General features: G+C 36.8%; 1 protein-coding gene across 1 annotated transcript in view; it reads right to left on the bottom strand.

Moving 5' to 3' along the window:
* LOC149833414 (uncharacterized) overlaps positions 1-20,066 on the bottom strand; it is a 128,345-nt gene extending 108,279 nt beyond the window's left edge. The window contains exons 1-2 of the mRNA XM_090015101.1: positions 19,592-20,066; positions 13-112 (exon numbers count right to left, since the gene is read on the bottom strand). Of these exons, the coding sequence (XP_089871227.1) occupies positions 13-112; positions 19,592-19,794 (303 nt within the window). The 5' untranslated portion in view covers positions 19,795-20,066. The remainder of the gene's footprint in view (positions 1-12; positions 113-19,591) is intronic.
* Positions 20,067-20,450: the final 384 nt, after the last annotated feature.

Consider the following 20,450-nt stretch of genomic DNA (forward strand, 5'->3'; position numbering starts at 1 on the left):
GCTTCTACTCACCAACATCCACTTGCATCGCAAAGCTACATCTCTAACTGTCTTATCTTTCAAATAAATAGCAATTTTGGCATAACGGACAATACTTGATTCAAAGGCATACCTGTATACCAAAACATGCATATCAGCAAAGTACAGTTGAACATTACAAGAGATGCAAATGGCTAACTTAAAAGGATAAAGAGATGGTGAACATTGATTATGATTAAGGCATTAAAGTAAACAAATTGCCACCTCTAGTCCATACTATATGCATGATGTCATCAGACAGTCAGAGAAATAAATTAATCTGCTAGATGAAATCAAACATTTTCTAGCCAAAGAATTTGTGTGAAATTTATCAGTTACAAAGTTTGGCTCCTTTTGCAGAAATGTGTAGTAAAAATGCCATCATGCTGACCCACTACCATTTCTAATCACCAAAAAAAAATGAATGGAATGACATAGAAGAGATTTCATTAATGAATGTGATACCACTGCAATCGCGCACAAGTGATATCTTCTACTGTAATAAATATATACTTTAAAAAGGGTAGAATAAGGTGGCTGGAGAACAGTTAGCCTCAAACTATCTTAACCAAGGAATCTCTGGTATGAATTCCATTGTGGGCAACGCCTAGCTTGACTTAGGTGACACTATTCCAAGCTAATCAACAGAATAAATTTCACAATTTTCAAATCTTTATAATGCATTTCCTGATAAATGATAAAAATTAAAATCATATGAAATCAATTAGACTAGGAACATAATGGGGGAACCCATAACATGAACTATATGAGGAAAAAAATATCCAACCACGGCATGAAGAAAGAAAATGCAGCCATAAATTGCTCTCTTGAGCACTCCAAATCTTGCAGTAAAGAATAACAATAGGTAAACAGAATTATACATGAATATCGTTGCTGCCAACATGAAAATTCTATACAACCAGATAAGAATATTTAATTGACAGTACACCTAAGATTGCTGTTGTCTTTCTGAAATAAATCCATCAAAAATTCTCCATGAAAATTCATAAGGGGAAGGTGATCATATATGGAAACTCCATTATACTTGACATCTAATTACTCACTCATTGTATAATTTTGCCAATATTCCTATGAAGCGAACAAAAAGGACAAAACTACAATTGAAGATATGTCATCCAAATCTTCACAATTGCCTGCTATGGAGCTTTTGAAAAAAACCAGTGCCTAGAAGTTACGACTCAAGGAAGTGCTACAGATTGTCCTCCAATTAATGAACAAAGGAACCATTCAACCAAAATCAGAGAAACATAACCTAAAGGCCTGTTTGGTTGTAAATCTTGAAAATTAAATCAGGTTTTGTACTTTTCAGATTTTTAAAATTTCAGGTTTTTTATAAGTGTAATGTTTGGATACACTTGAAAATTTGGAAAAAATATCCAGATTTCAATACTCTCTCTCTCTCTCTCTCTCTCTCTCTCTCTCTCTCTCTCTCTCTCTCTCTCTCTCTCTCTCTCTCTCTCTCTCACACACACACACACACACCTGGTTCCAAACCTATTTATTTAGCGGATTGCAATCCGGGTCTGGCTGACCCTGACACTGTTTGCTCTAAATCAGATGTGTCTATAAACGGACATTATATACACTATTTCTGTCAATCATGTTTGCCCTGATTATCTTTGGTAAGACTGGATTTGGAGTCTGGGCAAAGACCCAACCCGCTTGCACCCCTGCCCAACCCAGCTTTGACTTGACACATGCATCACAGTTAGGGATGGCAGTGGACCGGGGGAAAGCGGGCCCCCGCCCCGCCTCGCCCCGTTTGGACCGGGGATGAAGGGTATGAAACGGGGATGGAGGCGGGGACGAAGGTTAAAATCCATCCATGTCCGAGGGTGGAGGCGGGGATGGACGTGCACTTTTCCCCGCCCCGCCCCCTCCCCACCACGATCCCCGCCCCGACCACTTTTCCCCGCAATATCCCCGCCCCGCCCCGCCTCATCCCCGTTTGAACCGGGGATGGAGGACATGAGGCGGGGATGGAGGATAAAATCCATTCCCCGCCGGGGATGGGGGCGGGGGTGGAGACCTTGTCCCCCGCCCCGCCCCACTGCCATCCCTAATCACAGCAAGGCGCATGTGAGGGGAGCTACTAAACTTAAAAAAGAGGGAGAGAGAGAGAGAGAATGGCTCCAAACATTGGTGGGATATGCGAAGAAGAGGGCACATTCTCGGGCCTTCTTCTTTATGGTGATGTGGTGGGTTTCTTTGGAAGAAGAGAAGCACGAGGAGGGAGGACATCATCGCGCTCTACGTGTTTGTTTTCAGGTCTCTAAGTGAAAAACACCGATGGACATTGTGGGGAAGGAGTCTGAGTGGGGCAGAATCGACAGCGAAGATCTCTGCCGTGAACGACGAGGAGGAGGAGCAGGTGGAGAACGAGGGAAAGGGTCTGATGAAGGAATCAACAATGTTGATAGTCCCGATGAAAAGCGGATGGGCTTGCCTCCCTCTTTTCGCCCCCTTCTATAGTCTGAGAGAGAGAGAGAGGCATAAGGAAGGGGGGAGCGTATGGGTGCCTTGCCCATGTTTTTGGATAAAACATAACCCAAGTTTTTTTCCCAGTTTCAATTAATCCAAGTATTCACTGGATTAAAAGATTTCTATTTTTTTAAATTTGATTTTCAAATATCTTATTTTGCTAACCAAACAATAAACAATTACATCCGACTTTTTTTTCTAGCATCTTATATATCCGGATAAATGGTGCAACCCAAACAGGGTCTAAGGTAAAAGAAAATAAGAAAGTTGACATCAAGATTCTCTAAATACTTAAATAACAAAAAATACTGGCAGAGCCAAAATTTACATAACCTTTAATTGCAAAGTAATCCTAAAAAACCATCATTGTAATTGGTAAAGGTGTATACAGGCCCATGGTGTCATGATCCATGAATAGGACATATTTGCACAAAAAGTGGAAATTTTCTACATTAGAGTTAAGGGCTTGACTAATTAATGGTTTATGATTTCTCTTTGGATTCATTAAAATTTAAGTGTTTACTTGATGCAAATCCTTCTCCTTTTTGTCCTTACACTCCTGTTTCAACTTCTAAAAATGCATATCCATTCCTATTATGAAGTGTACTGCTTTGTGTCAGAGCTGTCAAAATTCATTGGCAAGCTACAATTGCAGGCGAATCTGAGAAACAATCTTCTAGAGAGAAGAGAATAACATTTCATCTTGATCTTGTTTTCTTGAAGTTCTGTTACAATTAGAGGTATACAACTTTGAAGACATATTTAGAAGGTGAGAAACAAATTCATTTTCATATGAAACTAAACACTTTCTCATGTAACACCACTCCAGACATTAGATCAATTTTCCAAAGCCAATGGGAAAATAATATCGGCCAAAAAGGATTTCCATAGAGTTTGAAGTCTCTCCTCTTCAACCACTTCCCCACTGAACCAGTTTTAGGAATGAAAACAAGTTGGATATAGATATTACCATCAAATCTATATCATAGTCACAAATATCGGTATTGGCTATATCTTGGCGGGGCTATTTCTCGCGATATTATAAGTTTGGTGATAAATCTCGGAAAAATCTTGGGGCTTAAAAAAATAAAAAATATATAAAAATAACAAAAATAAGTAAGAACATATCATGTTTAGATAATTAAATACATATATAATGAAAGAAATAAGTAAAAAATGCAAAATAAAGAAGAAAAACACATTTAAGATATAGAAAATAAATAAAAACAGTAACAATAGTCGATAATATTGTTATATTATCACGATGTTATTAAAATATCGCAATATTTTACCTATAATATTGTTTGTTGAAAATACAGCGATAATATTGCGATATTTTGAAATATCGCCGATATCTATGACTATGATCTATATGAATTGGAATTCTGACTTTGTATCAGACTGAATGTAGTTCATCAATATCCATTTGGGATTGATTATTTATTTGGATTTAGATTTAATCCTAGACTGTCACCAAAAAATCATATAACAAACACACAAATTTGGATCCAGGTCAAATCTGACTTTCCATAAACACAAAAACTCAGATCATGCATCTTTTATAAAATGCCAAAACATAGTCACCAATATGGGACTTGGTCATTTCTTAGAAATCCTTTAGGAGATTTTAAGATGTGGTCTTTCTCGGAAAATCCCAGCATTTAAAAATAAAAACATATAAAAATAATACAAAAGAAAATAATAGGCTTTAGCAGTGCCATTCTTACAAATATATAAAGAAAAGTTTAAAGTTTTTCATAACATAAAATATAAAAAAAATTAAATTTAAGGAATTTTAGAATTTATATCTTGATATTATTGCCATATGGACACGATATTTAGGTTATGGTGATATTTTCACATTTTTATCAGCTGTTACAAAAGAAAAAGAAAATATCATGATACTTTCAGAATATAGATGAAATCGGTGACTATCTGCAAAGCACGCTATGATCACTCTCATATGTTGAAATGAATGCCTTTTCCAACTTTAGTCTAATTGTAATTCCACAATCAAACTCCATGCCCTTTGTTTCAATTTTCACTTGAAACTAACAAATAGGAATGCCATTGATCATGTCTTTCCTGTTGGGGTCAGACTCATCCAGGATCACTAGGGTCTCGAGTTGAGCAGACCTATTCTGGATCCACACCCACTGAAAAGGGTCTAGATCGGCTTCAGCAGGATTCTGATCCATTGAAGGACAGAGTTTGGGCAGGGTCGTCAGGTGGTGATAGGTCACAGGTTAGGTTTCTAATAGAGCAGGTTCGGGTAGTAGATATGAAGCCTAATGGTATCTGGCCACAATTAGGGTCAGGTGATGAGTCTGGGATCCACACCTTAGTGGAATCGTCAATGGATTGGATTGGAAGGAATTAAAAATTGTCGGTGGAGAGGCTTGGGTCTCATGATAGTTGGCCAAAGGTCAGGTATGGATCAGATTAAAGAGAAATCAGTTTGGGTCTCAGTTGGAGATCAAAATCATGGGTGTGGGTCATAGATTGGGATTTGGGCTGATAAGGGAATAGCGACGGACAGGTCCAGATTTAGACTAAGCCGTTAAGGTCATGTAGGAATACAGAGGTGATTGTTTGAGGTTTATGGACTTGGTGATCAGGTTAGGATCAAGCTAGTGTAGACAGGTCAGTACAGGTTCCAAGTTGGGAAAGTGATTAAGTGTTGCATTGGACAGGAATGCTAAGGTTGGCGGGATCTGCTGGGTATGAAAAACGGGAATGGGTCACCAGTAGGAAAGTTGGGAGACTCAGGAAAATTCAGGTTTTGACAGCGATCCTAGTCCTGATGGTTGTTTTGGTGAAGACAATAGCAGACTTGAATTGAGGTGGGCTGCTAGGCAGTTGGCTAGGTTTATGATACTGTGGGTTTGGGTTAGATAACTAAGGCTGAGTCTGCTAATGAATTTGGGTGCATAGGACTATAAAATGGCTTGGGTGAGGCAGGGAAGAGAGGGATGAGTATAAGAGAGATCGAGTGGCTGGTAGTCGGTCGAAGATCCTAACGAGCACACCGCCATACAATCAGATTCTCATGCACACGCTCACACTTGGGTCTTGAATGTGCACCCACTTGAGAGAGCACTAGGCCTTATAGATCCACCAAGCACCTTCATGACAGCACACACACAACCACACACAGCCGATTTGAGGTGACTTGACCTCCTCAAGGAAAAACATTAATAGATTAAGAAACTCAGGATAACTACAAATGGCCCCATGAGGAGTTTATGTAGTGATGTCTCCCTCTAATTCTAGCCCCTCTCATAGACATTCACAATTCCCCAAGAGACATTACCTTCCCCAAGCACACCAACTTCCATTTTAAGCTTATTCCTTATCCAAGGGAAACCGACCTTATCCTCCATGCAACATGCATGATACAACCCTTATTTTCAATGCGTACCGGTGCTATAACCTACACAGCCAATCATAATGACCGATTATGAGGTCACTTGGGTATGGATTTTCAGGTCATTTGATCTGGCCCAACTTCCTTGCCAACACATAGTAGTCTGAGCTGGAATTGGACATTGACCAGGTTTGTTATACCATTGTTGGTGTCTGTTAATGTACATGCAGTATATACTATGTATTTTGAATGTGTGTGTGTGTATATATATATATATATATATATATATATATATATATATATATATATATATATATATATATATATATATATATATATATATATATATATATAATTTGGTAACACATGTAATAAGTAAATTCCCATCAAGGGCAGTTTTGTCTCTTTACATTTTGTAATAGGGTCTGCCCATAAAGGGCAGATTTGTAAAATATCTTCTTTTACTTTTTAGTTTTTTTATTGTTTTCAAAATATAGCTGTTGGGCTAGCCCAACGACTAGTTGGACTAACTGTCACCTCTCTTGTATGCTCTAAAATTGAGGATCTCCCCTATTGTATAGCTAATGCTTTCTCAAGCATTTTACCATTTAATAATATTTATATTTTTTATGTTGTGGCCTTATAGTGGCTTGTGTTTCTGAGATTCCTTGTGGACTTGTATTTTGCCCATAAGTAGCACTTTGTATTTGTGTACTTTTGTGCTCTTGTAGCCCTTAGAGGCACTCTTTTATATTCAATCTTGTTTTGTTACATGGTATCAAAGCCCTTAAAGGCACTCTTGGCGCATTAATTTGACTATTACCTGACCTCATATTGCTCATGCAGTTCATACTGCAAACCAGTTTCAACATTTTTCTACCACAGTTCACATGAGTATTGTGACAAGAATAGTTAGATAATTACGGAATTCTACTTTTAGGGGTCTTTTATTGTCTTATTCTTCCTTTTTTTGAGTTAATTGTTTATTCTTACTCAGATTAGAAAGGAAATCCAAATAATAGATGCTCTCAACTACTGGTTTTTGTGTCTTTTTAGGTTACTCAAATGTTTTGGAAGTGCACAATACAACAGGTGTCGTTATCATCTATTGAAGTCGAGTACCGTGCAATGGCTACTACAACATTAGAGATCGTTTGGCTGCAAAGATTGCTGATGTAATATCTCGTAAATTTTTCCTATATTTTTAAGTTCGAAAATGCAATTTTTAATAATTATATTTAATGTCTAAAATTGAAAATAATAAATTATTATATATGGGCTGACGTCAATATGGGTCTGGACATGGTCCAGGGCCCATTGACAAGATCCATATATGAAATGTAACACCTGCGAATTTTATTCATTTTAACTTTTAAATTCGAGCAAAATTCAAGAGTTTAAGTTGAACTAGGACTCTAGTTAGATCCGTCATGAGCCATATATCTCGTACGAGATCCGATTTGGCGATTTTGGATATGGATTGGTTCAAAAAATGTGTTTTTCAAATTAGACCGGCCTCTATTTTGGGTTTTTTTTACTTGAATCGGAGTCGATCGGCCTATATATATATATATAGTTTGGCGTCAATATGGATTTGGACATGGTCCAAGAGCCGTATATCTGGTAAGAGATCCAATTTGGCGATTTTGGAAATGTATTGGTTCAGAAAATGTGTTTTTCAAATTAGACCGGCCTCTATTTTGGGTTTTTTTTCACTTGGATCGGAGTCGATCGGCCTATATATATATATATATATATATATATATATATATATATATATAGGTTGATGTCAATATAGATTAGGACATGGTCCAGGAGGTTTAGGAGGTTTTAGTAGTATTTTAATTCGTTTAGGAATTCTAATTTTTAAAAACACATTTTTAGAAGAGTGGTTTTTAGAATTTTGAAAAATTAAATGGAGTTTTCAGGAAAAAAATGTGTTTGACCTAGATTTAGAAGTATAAAAAGTATTTTTTAGAGAGAGGTTGGCATCATCCCATTGGGAGAAACGCCAGCCTCTTCTCTCCCTCCCCTCTTCTTTTATTCTCCCTCTCTTTTCATTCGATCACCAGTTCTTCCCCGTCTCTTCCCTTCGGCGATCTTGGTTTCATTGTTCTTCTGATCTTTACTATCGCTGGTACTTCTTGTTAAAATATGTAATCTCATATGTAATTATCTCATATGTAATCTTTTTTTTCTTTTCTTTAGTCTAGTTATGTATTTTAGTTAGGATAGAATTAATCTAATTAGGATAACGACTTTTTTAGACTTTTTAGCCACTTTGCTTTTTGACCAAAAGTCAAAAAGCAACTTCATGATTAGGATTTTTTTAGACTTTTTTAACCACTGCTTTTTGACCAAAAGTCAAAAAGCAACTTTATGAGAGAGTTGTTGGACTCCCAACGAGAGAGTTGTTGGACTCCCAACGGCTCTAAATAGAGTTGTTGGAAGCCCAACGACTCCCTCAATGGCCTTTCTTTATCAGCTATAAATATGGGGGCTTTCCCCCTTGTAAGATCATCTTTGGAGTTGGGATTTCTCCCACTTAATGAAATACATTTTTCTTCATTGTGCATACCCTTTTTTTGGGTATTTTGTATGAACCCTAGTGGTTCTTGTGATTGAGCACTATTTGTGAACCTTTATGGTTCTTGTGAGAGACATTTTTGTGAGTATGTTGAGAGTTTTTGCTTGTGGACTTCATCTTCTTACATGGTATGAGAGCCATTGGTGGAAGCGATCAAACTAAGTTCTTTTGGTGTATTGGGAAGCATGTCACTCAAGTTTTTAAAAAGGAAGTAAAGTTTTTTTGAAGTTGTGATCGTGTGAAGGCTTGAAAGCTTGGAAGGATACTTGTATTCACCGTTTGTGGTAGAGTATCATCTTCATTATCCTTTTATTTTCTCGTTCTTCTTCTTATTTTGTTTCTCCCAAAATTGTAAAATGGATGACAATGATAATGTCACCATTAAGCCCATCAAACTCAATGATTTCAATTACGTCACATGGGCTTCAATGATGAAGCATCTTATATGGAAAAAGGAATTATGGGGATTAGTTGATGAAACTGATATGGAACCTACACTAATCCTCACCAAGGATGAATGAGAGAAAGAAATACCTCTCACAAAAGTAGAAAGGGTCAAAGCCATCTCCACTTACGGAAAAAAGTGAAAGGAATGGAGAATGGGACATGCCAAGATTACGTCTTGGCTCATAACAAGTGTTGACATAAAGAAATGTTCAAGCCTTGCAAAGTTTGAACATGCTAACGATGCTTGTGATTACCTTAAGAGAATGTACTCTCTTAAAGATATTGCACACATATGCAATCTTCAAGAGAAAGTTCATAATATGGTGCAAGGGGACAAGAGTATTAGAGAATATTACAATAGCTTTTCCGAGTTATGAGAAGAATTGGCCCTCCTTGAACCAAAGTGGCATTGTCCACAAGACATAGAGCTCCGTCAAAATCAAGTGAATGTGGAGCACTTCTTTCAATTCATTAATGGATTGAGATCGGAGTTTGAATCAACCAAATCCGTTCTTCTTCATCGAGGAAAAGTTTCTTCCATAGAAGATATAATAGAAGAGTTAAGTATAAAAGAAAATAGGCTCAAGAAAAGAATTTCCAAAAGTGATGATGATTCGGTTCTAGCGGTATCTAGACCGAAAAATCATGTTCGTTCATACAAACCTCCACACTTTGGGAGGACAAATGATGAAAAACAAGAAAATGATTTTGAAAGAAGAAAAGTCATTTGCTACTATTGTCGTGAACCGGGACATGTCAAGACTTAGTGTCCAAAATTAAAGAGGCCTTATGAAAAGAAGGTCGTTACAATTGAATCTCCGCAAGAATCAAGTGAGACATCTATTCGGAGCATGTCTCTAACACAATTGGTGGAGGCACTTCAACCACTTCTCAAAGGAGCTTCTTCATCTACCAGGGTCGTTGTCTCTTCCGTCGGCATCTCCGATCCCGGTAAATCTCTTTGGCTTCTTGACTCAGGTGTTTCTTTTCACATGACACCCAACATAAAAATGTTATATCAATGTCATAACTCAAGTGGATCAAGTGTTTTTACTGCAAATGGAACATCTCTTGAGATTAAAGGAATAAAAAATTTTGAAAATACTTCTTAAAACTCAAAAGGTTTTTTTATTCCAAAAATTAGATATATTTCTAAACTTAATCTAAACCTTTTATCTGTTTTTCAATTAACTAACCATGGGTATAATGTTTTTTTCTCCTCTCGTGATTGTCGAGTGCAGTATCACCAGTCAGGGAAGCTGATTAGGGAAGGCCACAGAGAACGAAGCTTATACTACATGGATTTTTTGGAAATACCCAAGAATACACTATATTGTAATGTTCAAAAATTAGACTTGGATCTATGGCACAAAAGATTTGGCCATCCTTATATATCCAAGATTCAGTTTTTTCCAAACATGAAAAAATTTTGTAATTTTAAAACTTTTACATGTGAAAAATGTATTCTTGAAAAATGAGAAGACTACCTTTTCAAGAAAGAACCTTTGTTTCTTCACGACCACTTGAGCTAACACATTTAAATGTTTGGAGACCCGCACCTGTTACATCAAAAGGTAGTTTTATGTATTATATAATTTTTGTAGATGACTTTACACGTCATACTTGGATTTATTTTCTTTAACATAAATCCGAAGTTTTGTCATATTTTCACATATTTCATAATCTGGTCAAAAATCAATTAAAACATATGCACATTATAGAAACAACAAAAACGTTACTCATTATGCATCAGGTACCAAAGATTTTTTGGGCCGAAGCAACATTAATTGTTGTTTATCTTATTAACAGGATGCGCTCTTCCTCTATAAACAACATTTCTCCTACTGAAAAACTTGATAAGAAAACTCCAGATTATTCTAGGTTGAGGGCCTTTGGGTGCAAATGTTTTGTGTTTATAGATAAAAATGATAAACTTTCCCCACGTGCTATTCCCTGTGCCTTTCTAGGATATGCAAGTCATCAAAAAGGTTACAGGTGTTTTGATCCTAAAAATAACAAATTATATGTCTCGAGAAATATATCGTTCGTAGAAAACGAAAGTTTTTTTGAAAATAAAAATCCTACGAAAATAGATGAGTATTCCTTTTTATTGGATTTGGTTTCAAGGATTAATGAAAGCGATATTGATGAAAATCAAGATGATCAAAATGATATGACAGATGCAGAACCAGTTAATAACAATCAAGATTATATTCAATATTCTAGGCGAGGAAATTTAGAAAAATCATGTGCTTTTGAAAAATATACTAAGGAACAAGACCAAATATCAACTAGAAAGTCGTCCAGAGTCTCTAAAGTTCCTGGAAAATTTGTGTCTTATGAATCCTTTTCACCAAAATATCAAGCTTACATTGCCTTGATACACTCTTATGAAGAACCTTCTAGTTATACTACAGCCAAAGAACAACCCGAATGGGTTAAAGCTATGACAATAGAATTAGAAGCCTTAGAAAAGGCAAATACCTAGACCATTCAAGACATTTCACCTAACAAAAAACCTATTGGTTGTCGATGGGTATAGAAAGTTAAAACCAAGAATGACGACACTCTTAAGAGATTTAAAACTCGGTTAGTTGTCAAATGCTATTCCCAAGAATATGGAATAGACTATGAAGAAACCTTTGCCCCAATAGCTAGAATAATCACGGTTAGGATCTTAATAGTTCTTGCTTCTATAAAGAAATGGCATATTTTTCAAATGGATGTTAAAAATGCATTTCTCAATGGAAACCTAGCTGAAGAAGTGTACATGGACCTACCACCTGGTATCAATATTCCTCAAGAGAAAACTTTTCGCTTAAATAAGGCTTTGTACGGACTTAAACAAGCTCCGAAAGCTTGGTATGATAAGTTTGGTCAGGTTATCCTTGATTTTGGTTTTCAATTTTGTCTCACTGGCACAACTTTGTTTGTTAAGAACTCTGATGCAGGTAACATCATCCTCCTTCTCTATGTTGACGACATGATCATCACTGGAAGTGATAAACAAGGAGTTTATAATATTAAAAAAATTCTCAAAACGCACTTTGAAATGAGTGATTTAGGTTTTTTAAAATTTATTCTTGACATAAAAGTTGCATATTCCTCTAGAGGATATTTACTGACTCAATCTAAATTTGCTTTAGATATTGTTGTCAGGTCAGGTATCTCAGATGAAAGACGCGTTGACACTCCCGAAGTTGTAAATGTCAAAATGAAGATTGATGATGGAGAACCGCTTGAAAATCTAACACCTTATAGACAACTTGTCGGGGCGCTATCATATATTTCTATTACAAGACCTGATATTGCACATGTCGTTCACACAGCAAGTCAATTTCAGCATGCTCCAACTTCTGTCCATATGAGAGTTGTTTTACACATTATTAGATATATTAAAAATTCTATCTTTCGATGACTGATTTTGTCTGCTTCTTTCACCTTAGAACTAACTGCTTATACTGATGCAGATTGGAGAGGGGATCCTAATGATCATCACTCAACTACTGGTTTTTGTGCATTTTTAGGTGAATCATTTATTTCATGGAGATGCAATAAGCAACAAAAAGTCTCTCTCTCGTCAACAAAAGCCGAATACAGGGCAATGGCTACAACTACTATGAAAATAGTCTGGTTACGACGCTTGCTTTCTGATATGGGTGTTGAAAGTACAGGAGCTTCAAATCTATGATGTGGCAACAAAAGCTCTATCTATATTGTCAACAATCGGACATTCCACAAACGAACCAAGCATATTGAGATGGATTGTCACCACGTACGAGAGGAATTTTTACATGACACCATTAATCTTTCCTATGTCTCCTCAGAATATCAATTGGCAGATTTCTTCACCAAACCTCTCGCTGCTCCTAGATTTCACTTTCTCTTAAACAAACTTTCGGTTCTCCAACCGTAAGTTTGAGGGAGAGTGTTAAAATATGTAATCTCATATGTAATTATCTCATATGTAATCTTTTTTTTCTTTCCTTTAGTCTAGTTATGTATTTTAGTTAGGATAGAACTAATCTAATTAGGATTAGGATTTTTTTAGACTTTTTAGCCACTTTGCTTTTTGACCAAAAATCAAAAAACAACTTCATCATTAAGATTTTTTTAGACTTTTTTAGCCACTGCTTTTTGACCAAAAGTCAAAAAGCAACTTTATGAGAGAGTTGTTGGACTCCCAACTGCTCTAAATAGAGTCGTTGGAAGCCCAACGACTCCCTCAATGGCCTTTCTTTATTAGCTATAAATATGGGGGCTTTCCCCCTTGTAAGATCATCTTTAGAGTTGGGATTTCTCCCACTTAATGAAATACATTTTTCTCCTCTTTATTGTGCATACCCTTTTTTGGGTATTTTGTATGAATCCTAGTGGTTCTTGTGATTGAGCACTATTTGTGAACCTTTATGGTTCTTGTGAGAGACATTTTTGTGAGTATTTTGAGAGTTTTTGCTTGTGGACTTCATCTTCTTACACTTCTTACCCTGTCGTCGGAGCATGCGTTCAACCACGGGAACGACAACTTCTTTTCTCAACCCCTCCATCGGAAGCGACTGCAAGGTACGTTTCTTCTCCCCCGTTTCTTTATTTATTTCGCATCTAGTTTAAATTGATTTCACATTGCATATAGCATAGGTTATGTTCTCCAGTTTTATTGCAGGTAGAATAGCGTAAAAGTTAATTCAACATCATATAGTTAGCTTTTATTTCGTAGGTCATGCTGTCTTCTTTTATATATATTGTTTGTGCACGTTGTTGCAATATAACTTGCGTAAAAGCCGTCGTTGATAGATCTGATCGTTCTTTGGTATTGACGCTAAACCAAGTCTGACCGGATCCTGATCACGCCTGAACAGGCACAGCAGTTTTCTGTTCGTCTTAAGCGAGTTCTGTGAATCTGTGCATACAAGAAGGAATAATTTTTCTAGCCAGATCCATCACCAAAGCTAATCTGATCTAGCCATTGAAAAATCCAGATTAACGTGATTTTCAGATCACGTTTTTCTTTATATTTTTTCTCAGATCCAGTGTTAATTCGACATGATTAGATTCCTTCAATGACGCTGATTTGCGTGATTCTTAAATCAGCGTAAAGTGTTGATCACACGGATATTTTTTTAGCAGATCAACACTGGAATCCATCTCTACTGTATCACATTCTAGCGTGATCTTAAGATCACGATCTTGGATCAACCCGATCGGCCGGCGCGTCAGCAGTCGTGCGAATCACGTGGTCCAGCGTGATCAACGCTGACCACATTATTCTCAGATCTGCATGTGTTGCTGCAGCGTGTAGTAGATTAGATCTTATTGTTTTCATAGACAATTAGTTAATCAAGTAATTTAACGTCTTTATTAGTACTTTAATATTGCAGCGTTAGTAGTTAAAGTTGTTTCGCTTTTAATTATTTTCAGTCAGTAGCTTAGATCTGATTTTTACATTGCTTCATGTCATTAATTAGGTAGAGTGATCTACGCTTTCTTATAGTTAATTTGTTAAGTTTAGTATTGCATAGTTAATTTGTTAGAGTTTGTTTCAATCTGTTTTGTAGTTAGTTAGAATCTTTTAGTTTGTAACATTGTAGTTAGTTTGTTAAAATTAGTTGAGTTTGTTTCTTGTTATAACTGACATTGGTTTTTAGAAATAGTTTCCTGCTTTTGGTTTGTGTTTTTTTTTTGGATTTTGCATGTTTTGTAGGGTAGTTTTCGTGTGTGAAGGGCCCTCCAAAGATCCCCTTAGGGACGTGCGCCTCAAGAAAGGGACCCTTAAGCCTGAAGATTTAACTGTAGCATCCAAGCGAATAAGAGAGGCTAGATCGCAAGTGAAGGAGACCTTGTCGATTTTACTTTTCTTTATTTTCTATTTTTTTTAGGGCCAGAGGCCCATTTACTTTAAGTTGGGTTGTAATAAGTCCTTTTTATTTATGAGCCCTCCGTAGAGGGTAGAACATTTTATTTTACTTTTCATTTAAGGGCAATAAAGATTGCATTTGTGTGGGGTACAAAAGTTTTTTTTTCGCGTTCCCTCTATTCGACCCGGACCTCACCACTAGTGTGAACCGAAATTTAAAATTTGATACACGGTTTACGCAAGCAAATTTTATTAAAAAATATCTTTTAAAATACTTTCACGAAAAGTTGCATCGAATTTTTGACGTCGTTGCCAAGGAACGACGATTTAAAAACTGAGTACCCACTTTATTGCATTTCTCGCGTTTATTTAGGATTGCTAGTTTGCTTTCGTTCATTATTTAGGATTGTTTAGTTTAATTCCCGCTGATATTTAGGGCTGCTTAGTTTGCTTTTATTAATTTATTAGGACTGATAGAATTGTTAAAATATAAACATGTAATATATATTTTATATATAATAATAATAAAATAAATATAATATATATATATATATATTATTTTTTCTTTTTCTTTTTGTAGTTCAATTTGAACTACATAGTCAAGATCTATTTAGATCTTGACTAAATCACTAATCGTTGGACCTAGTTCAACGACTATAAATAGAGTGGTTGGACTAGGTCCAACGACTCTATTGGAAGAGCTCTCCATGCCCACTTTCTTCTTGTATAAATAGGGGTGATACCCTCCTTTGTAAGCATAAATGCTTCTTAAGCATTTTGTGCATCAATAAAATATTATTTATTTTTTTCAAGCGTTCTTCCATTTATACCCTTTCAAGGGTCATGCTTGTAGTGTCTCCAATAAACACATATTTGTAAGTTGTTCGTGCATTTATGGAAGACCACCATTCATTACATGGTATCAGAGCCACAGAGACCTTATATCTTGAATTGCTTCTACCTTGATTTTCGTGCCTCATTTGCAAAAGGTGTTTCATCACCTTGTTCTTGGCTCAAGAAGATTTGTTTGAAGAAAGGACTTGCACTACAAAAAATTATATTTTATCATCTCTCTTATTCTCTTCTCTCTCTCTTCTCCCGGTAAAAGATGATGACAATGATAAGATCACCATCGTACCCATGAAGCTAAATGATACTAACTATATAATGCGGCCTTCGATTATGAAGCACCACATTTGGAGAAAATAATTATGGGGTATAGTGGATGGTTTCAATTCGGAACCTAAACTATCTCTTACTAAAAAAGAGGGTGATAAAGAGGTTCCTCTAACGGAAGATGAGAAGAGCAAGGCGTTAGCTACTTATGAAAAGAAATGGAAAGAGTGGAGGATAGGGTATGCAAAAATTATGTCATGGCTAATTAATAGCGTAGGCATTAAAAAATGCTCTAGTCTTGCTAAGATTGAGCATGCCGATAAGGCTTGATAATACCTTAAAAACATGTCTTCCCTTAAAGATATTGCACATGTGTGCAATTTATAAGACAAAGTTCGGACAATGCTTCAAAAAGACAAAACTAGCCAAGAATATTACAATGAGTTGTCCGAACTTTTGGGAATAGTTGGCTCTTCTTGAGCCCAAATGGCATTGTGCCGAAGATATCGAGCTTCGCCAAAAGCAACTCGATATGGAACATTTCTATCAATTTGTCAATGGTCTAAGGACGGAGTTTGAATCCACCAAATCGGCCATTTTACATCGTGAAAAAAAATCTTTTATTGTTGATACTATCGAAGAGCTCACTATGGAGGAAAACAGACTTAGAAAAAGTACTCCAAAAGTTGATGATGACTCGCCTCATTTTGGAAGGCAAAATGGTGACTTTGACAAAAGAAAAGTCATTCGTCATCATTGTCATGAATCAGGGCACTATAGACCTCAATGTCCAAAGTTAAAAAGAAGAGAAGAAAAAAGAGTTGCATATGTTGAATCTGAGTCAAAAGATAAAGATGTACATGTATCTATAGCTCAATTAATGAAAATTCTCCAACCTCTTCTCGAAGGGGTATCTTCCTCAACTGAAGCCTCAACTAGAATGGTTGTTGCATCTTTCTCCGGTCCAAGTAATTTTCCTTGGCTTTTAGATTCTGGTGTTTCTTTTAACATGACCCCAAATGTCAATAGCCTATCTGAATGTCTTAAAAATAACTCAATAGTGTCAAAGGTTTATACAGTCGATGGCACATCTCTTGAAATAAAAGGAGTTGGACGTTTTGAAAATTTTCAAAAATCCAAAAAAAATATTTATTTAAGAAGTTAGATATATCCCTAAACTAAATTTGAATCTCTTATCTATTTCGCAAATATTTGACTATGGGTATATTTGACTATGGGTGTAATATCTCCTTCTCTTCTCACGGTTGTTGGGTACAAGACAGAGTTACCAGTCGAGGAACCGGGAGCAGGAAGCGAGGCACTTTCAAAAATTTAGGAAGCAGGGAAGCGTGGGACCACTTAGAAGAAAATTCTGAACCGTATCGAAAGCGACCTAGGAAGCGAGGGGGAAGCGAAAAAAATTGGAAAAAAAAAAATGGGGAAGCGTAGGGGAAGCGCGCTTCCCAAAAAAAGGAGGACGCTTCCCCCTCACGCTTCGGAAGCACGGCGTTTCGCGCTTTTGAAGCGCGCTTCCCCTTTTACCTTGGCACTTCCGGCAACTATGGTACAGGATCACCAGTCAGGGAAGCTGATTGGAGAAGGCCATAGAGAAGGAGGACTCTATTACATGGATTTTTTGGAATTGCCCAAGAATGCATTTTGTTATAATGTTTAGAAATTAGAATTGTATTTATGGCACAAAAGACTTGGCCATCCTCACATGTCTAAAATTCAATATTTTTCAAGTTTGGAAAAATTTTGTAATTATGAAAGTTTTTCTTGTAAAAAATGCATTCTTGGCAAAATGAAAAGATTATCATTTCTTAGTAGAACTTTTGTTTCTTCACGATCACTTGAGTTAATACATTTGGATGTTTGGGGCCCCGCACCAATTATTTTCAAAGGTGGTTATGCATATTATGTCATTTTTGTTGACAACTTTTCTAGACATACTTGGATTTATTTTCTTAAACATAAATCTAAAGTTTTTGCTAACTTACAAATATTTCATAAAATGGTTAAAAATAAGTTTAAGAATGATATTTAAATTTTTTGCACTGATTCCAGAGGAAGTTTATGTCCAAAAAATTCAAAAACTAGCTCAATTTACATGGTATTACACATCAAAAATCATGTCCACACACTCCACAACAAAATGGCTTAGCCGACCATAAACATCAGCACATTATGGAAACTACTAGGACCTTGCTAATTACAAATCAGGTTCCAAAAAGTTTTTTTGCTGAGGCGGTCCTAACTGCCACCTACCTCATCAATAGGATGTCATCTTCCTCATCAAAAAATATAACTCCAATAGAAAAACTTGTCAATTTAGCTCCAGATTATTCTAGGTTAAGAGTTTTTGGAAGCAAATGTTTTGTTTTCACCAACAAAAATGGCAAACTCTCTCCTCATGCGATAAAAATCTTCATCGAACATTCCATCTTCAAAATCCAGAATGATGTCTAGCAGTCATTGTGACATTCTCCTATCCATTTCTCTTAAATTAGCAACAATATCAACAGAAACACTAGCGAAAATATGAGTCACATAGTCATGCAGAGTTTCCCTCAACTGCAATATGACATTTTCACATTTGAATCTATAAAGCTCGTCACGAATTACAACTCCCACAAAAACAACACTTCAGCAACCTCTTTTTACACAGCCGTTACAATATTGTCACACTATACCTTTTGCTCCCTCCAACACATGTAACTAAAAAACTTCGAAACAATGAATAATTTATATAAGCATGCAAAAATAGCATATGAGAGAGAGAGAGAAGCAGTAGGCAGAAGATGAAGAAGAGAGATAGGAAGAGGAAGAAGAAAAAGAAGATCAAGGGAAGAGGAGGAAGAAGAAGCAAAATGAGAGAGGAATAGAAAAACCCCTAACATTACTAGAGGTTGGACCTCTTACCTCAGAGTTTTCTCTTTTTATGGCCCTCTTCTACCTTTAAAAATGAAGACCCCGCCTCCAATTGGCATGAATCTAAACTTTTTTGAAGTAAATAAAGCACCCAAAGATCGGTTGAGGGATGTCCTGCACAAACACACCTCTCTAGAGGGTGGATATGGATATATCTTTCAAAAAATAGACTTGTATGACTTGGATTTTGACAAAATTATGAGAATGCGTAAATTTTTAAGGTAATTTCACGCAAAAATCAGTAGAGGAATTATTTTTCTTTCTTTCTTTTTTGGATGTGAAAATAAGGTTAAAATGCCCACTTGTGGCTTAAGAAAGCCAGCCAAAATAGGCCAAACAAGAGTTTCCAGACACAGCTGACCTGTCAGATATGGTTTGTATCGTATGAAATAGAACGATATAGACTCCTACCATGTGATGCAGGTTGATACAACTTTATAATCGTTTCTAAATGATACAGGACCCTGTATCACGTCAGTTCTTCTTCTTCTTCTTCTTCTTCTTCTTCTTCTTCTTCTTCTTCTTCTTCTTATTATTATTATTATTATTATTATTATTATTACTAGTAGTAGTAGTAGTGCTACTATTACCATCATTATACTAGTAGAACCAACTGAAGAGACTGTGGAATTGAAAATCAAACGAAACACCAATTCAAGAAGGCCAAAGAAGGAAGAGATTAAAAAAATCACAGAATTCTCCAAAAATCATCAGGAAATCCATAGGTTTGCAAGAACCGGTCGAGAATCGAATCGAGAGAACCCCTTACTTGGCGAGGCCGTCTTCGAGGATGGATTGCTCATCGGCCGTCCAATCAACGGCGATTCCAGGGTTGTGTTTGAGCGTTTGGGCGGGGCCTGAATTCTCCGTGGCGGTGGCAGCAGCTGGCGCTTGTGAGTTTGGGTTGCTGTGGCCGTTGAGAGCGACGGGGCCCTGGCCCACATCCTGCGAGGGGTTGGCGCTCGCAGCCATCTCAGAGAAGCAACCAAAACCCTCCCTCGCTAACTAAATCAAACGGAGGAAAAGGAAAACAAGGAAACAGCAAACCTTTAAGAACCCCCTCCCTCCCCAGATGCAGAGGGTGAGGTTAGGGGATTCTCGCTCTTGCCCCCTTTTTCACTTTGATTTTTGGGGGGTTTCTTCGCTGAGGAATTTGGTTTCCGTGGGAATTTTATGGAGGGGATTTCCGAGTGAGACTGAAGGGAGTCGCCGATGACATCGTCGGTTAGCGGTCCGCCCGTACTGGAGGGAGGTTCATAAAGTATCGGATATATAGAGAAAAGTTGAAGGTGTTTTTTTTTTTTTTTTTTTTTTTTTGGGGGGGGGGGGGGGGGGGGGGGGGGGGCGGGCTTCGGATCTGTACTGTCGGAAAATGACTGAATCCACACCCGCATCCATTTTGGGATAGACGGATATGGTTATGTCACAAATCCAATCCAATTAGACAAAACTATACTCTCTCTCAGTCTCATAGCCATTTGTGTTCGCTCACGCACTGTTAGCATCTAGACTAAAAGCGAATCTAGTTAGGAGATGTCCCAAATCCCAATGTGTGTTATGTGTAAGAGTCAAGGTATGGATTCAATAAAATAAACGGTTATTAGATTCACGGTCCAAGGTTGTGTTAG

This window comes from Nuphar pumila, chromosome 7, assembly GCF_984573655.1.
Source record: "Nuphar pumila chromosome 7, dmNupPumi1.hap1.1, whole genome shotgun sequence".
Taxonomy (NCBI): Eukaryota; Viridiplantae; Streptophyta; class Magnoliopsida; order Nymphaeales; family Nymphaeaceae; genus Nuphar; species Nuphar pumila.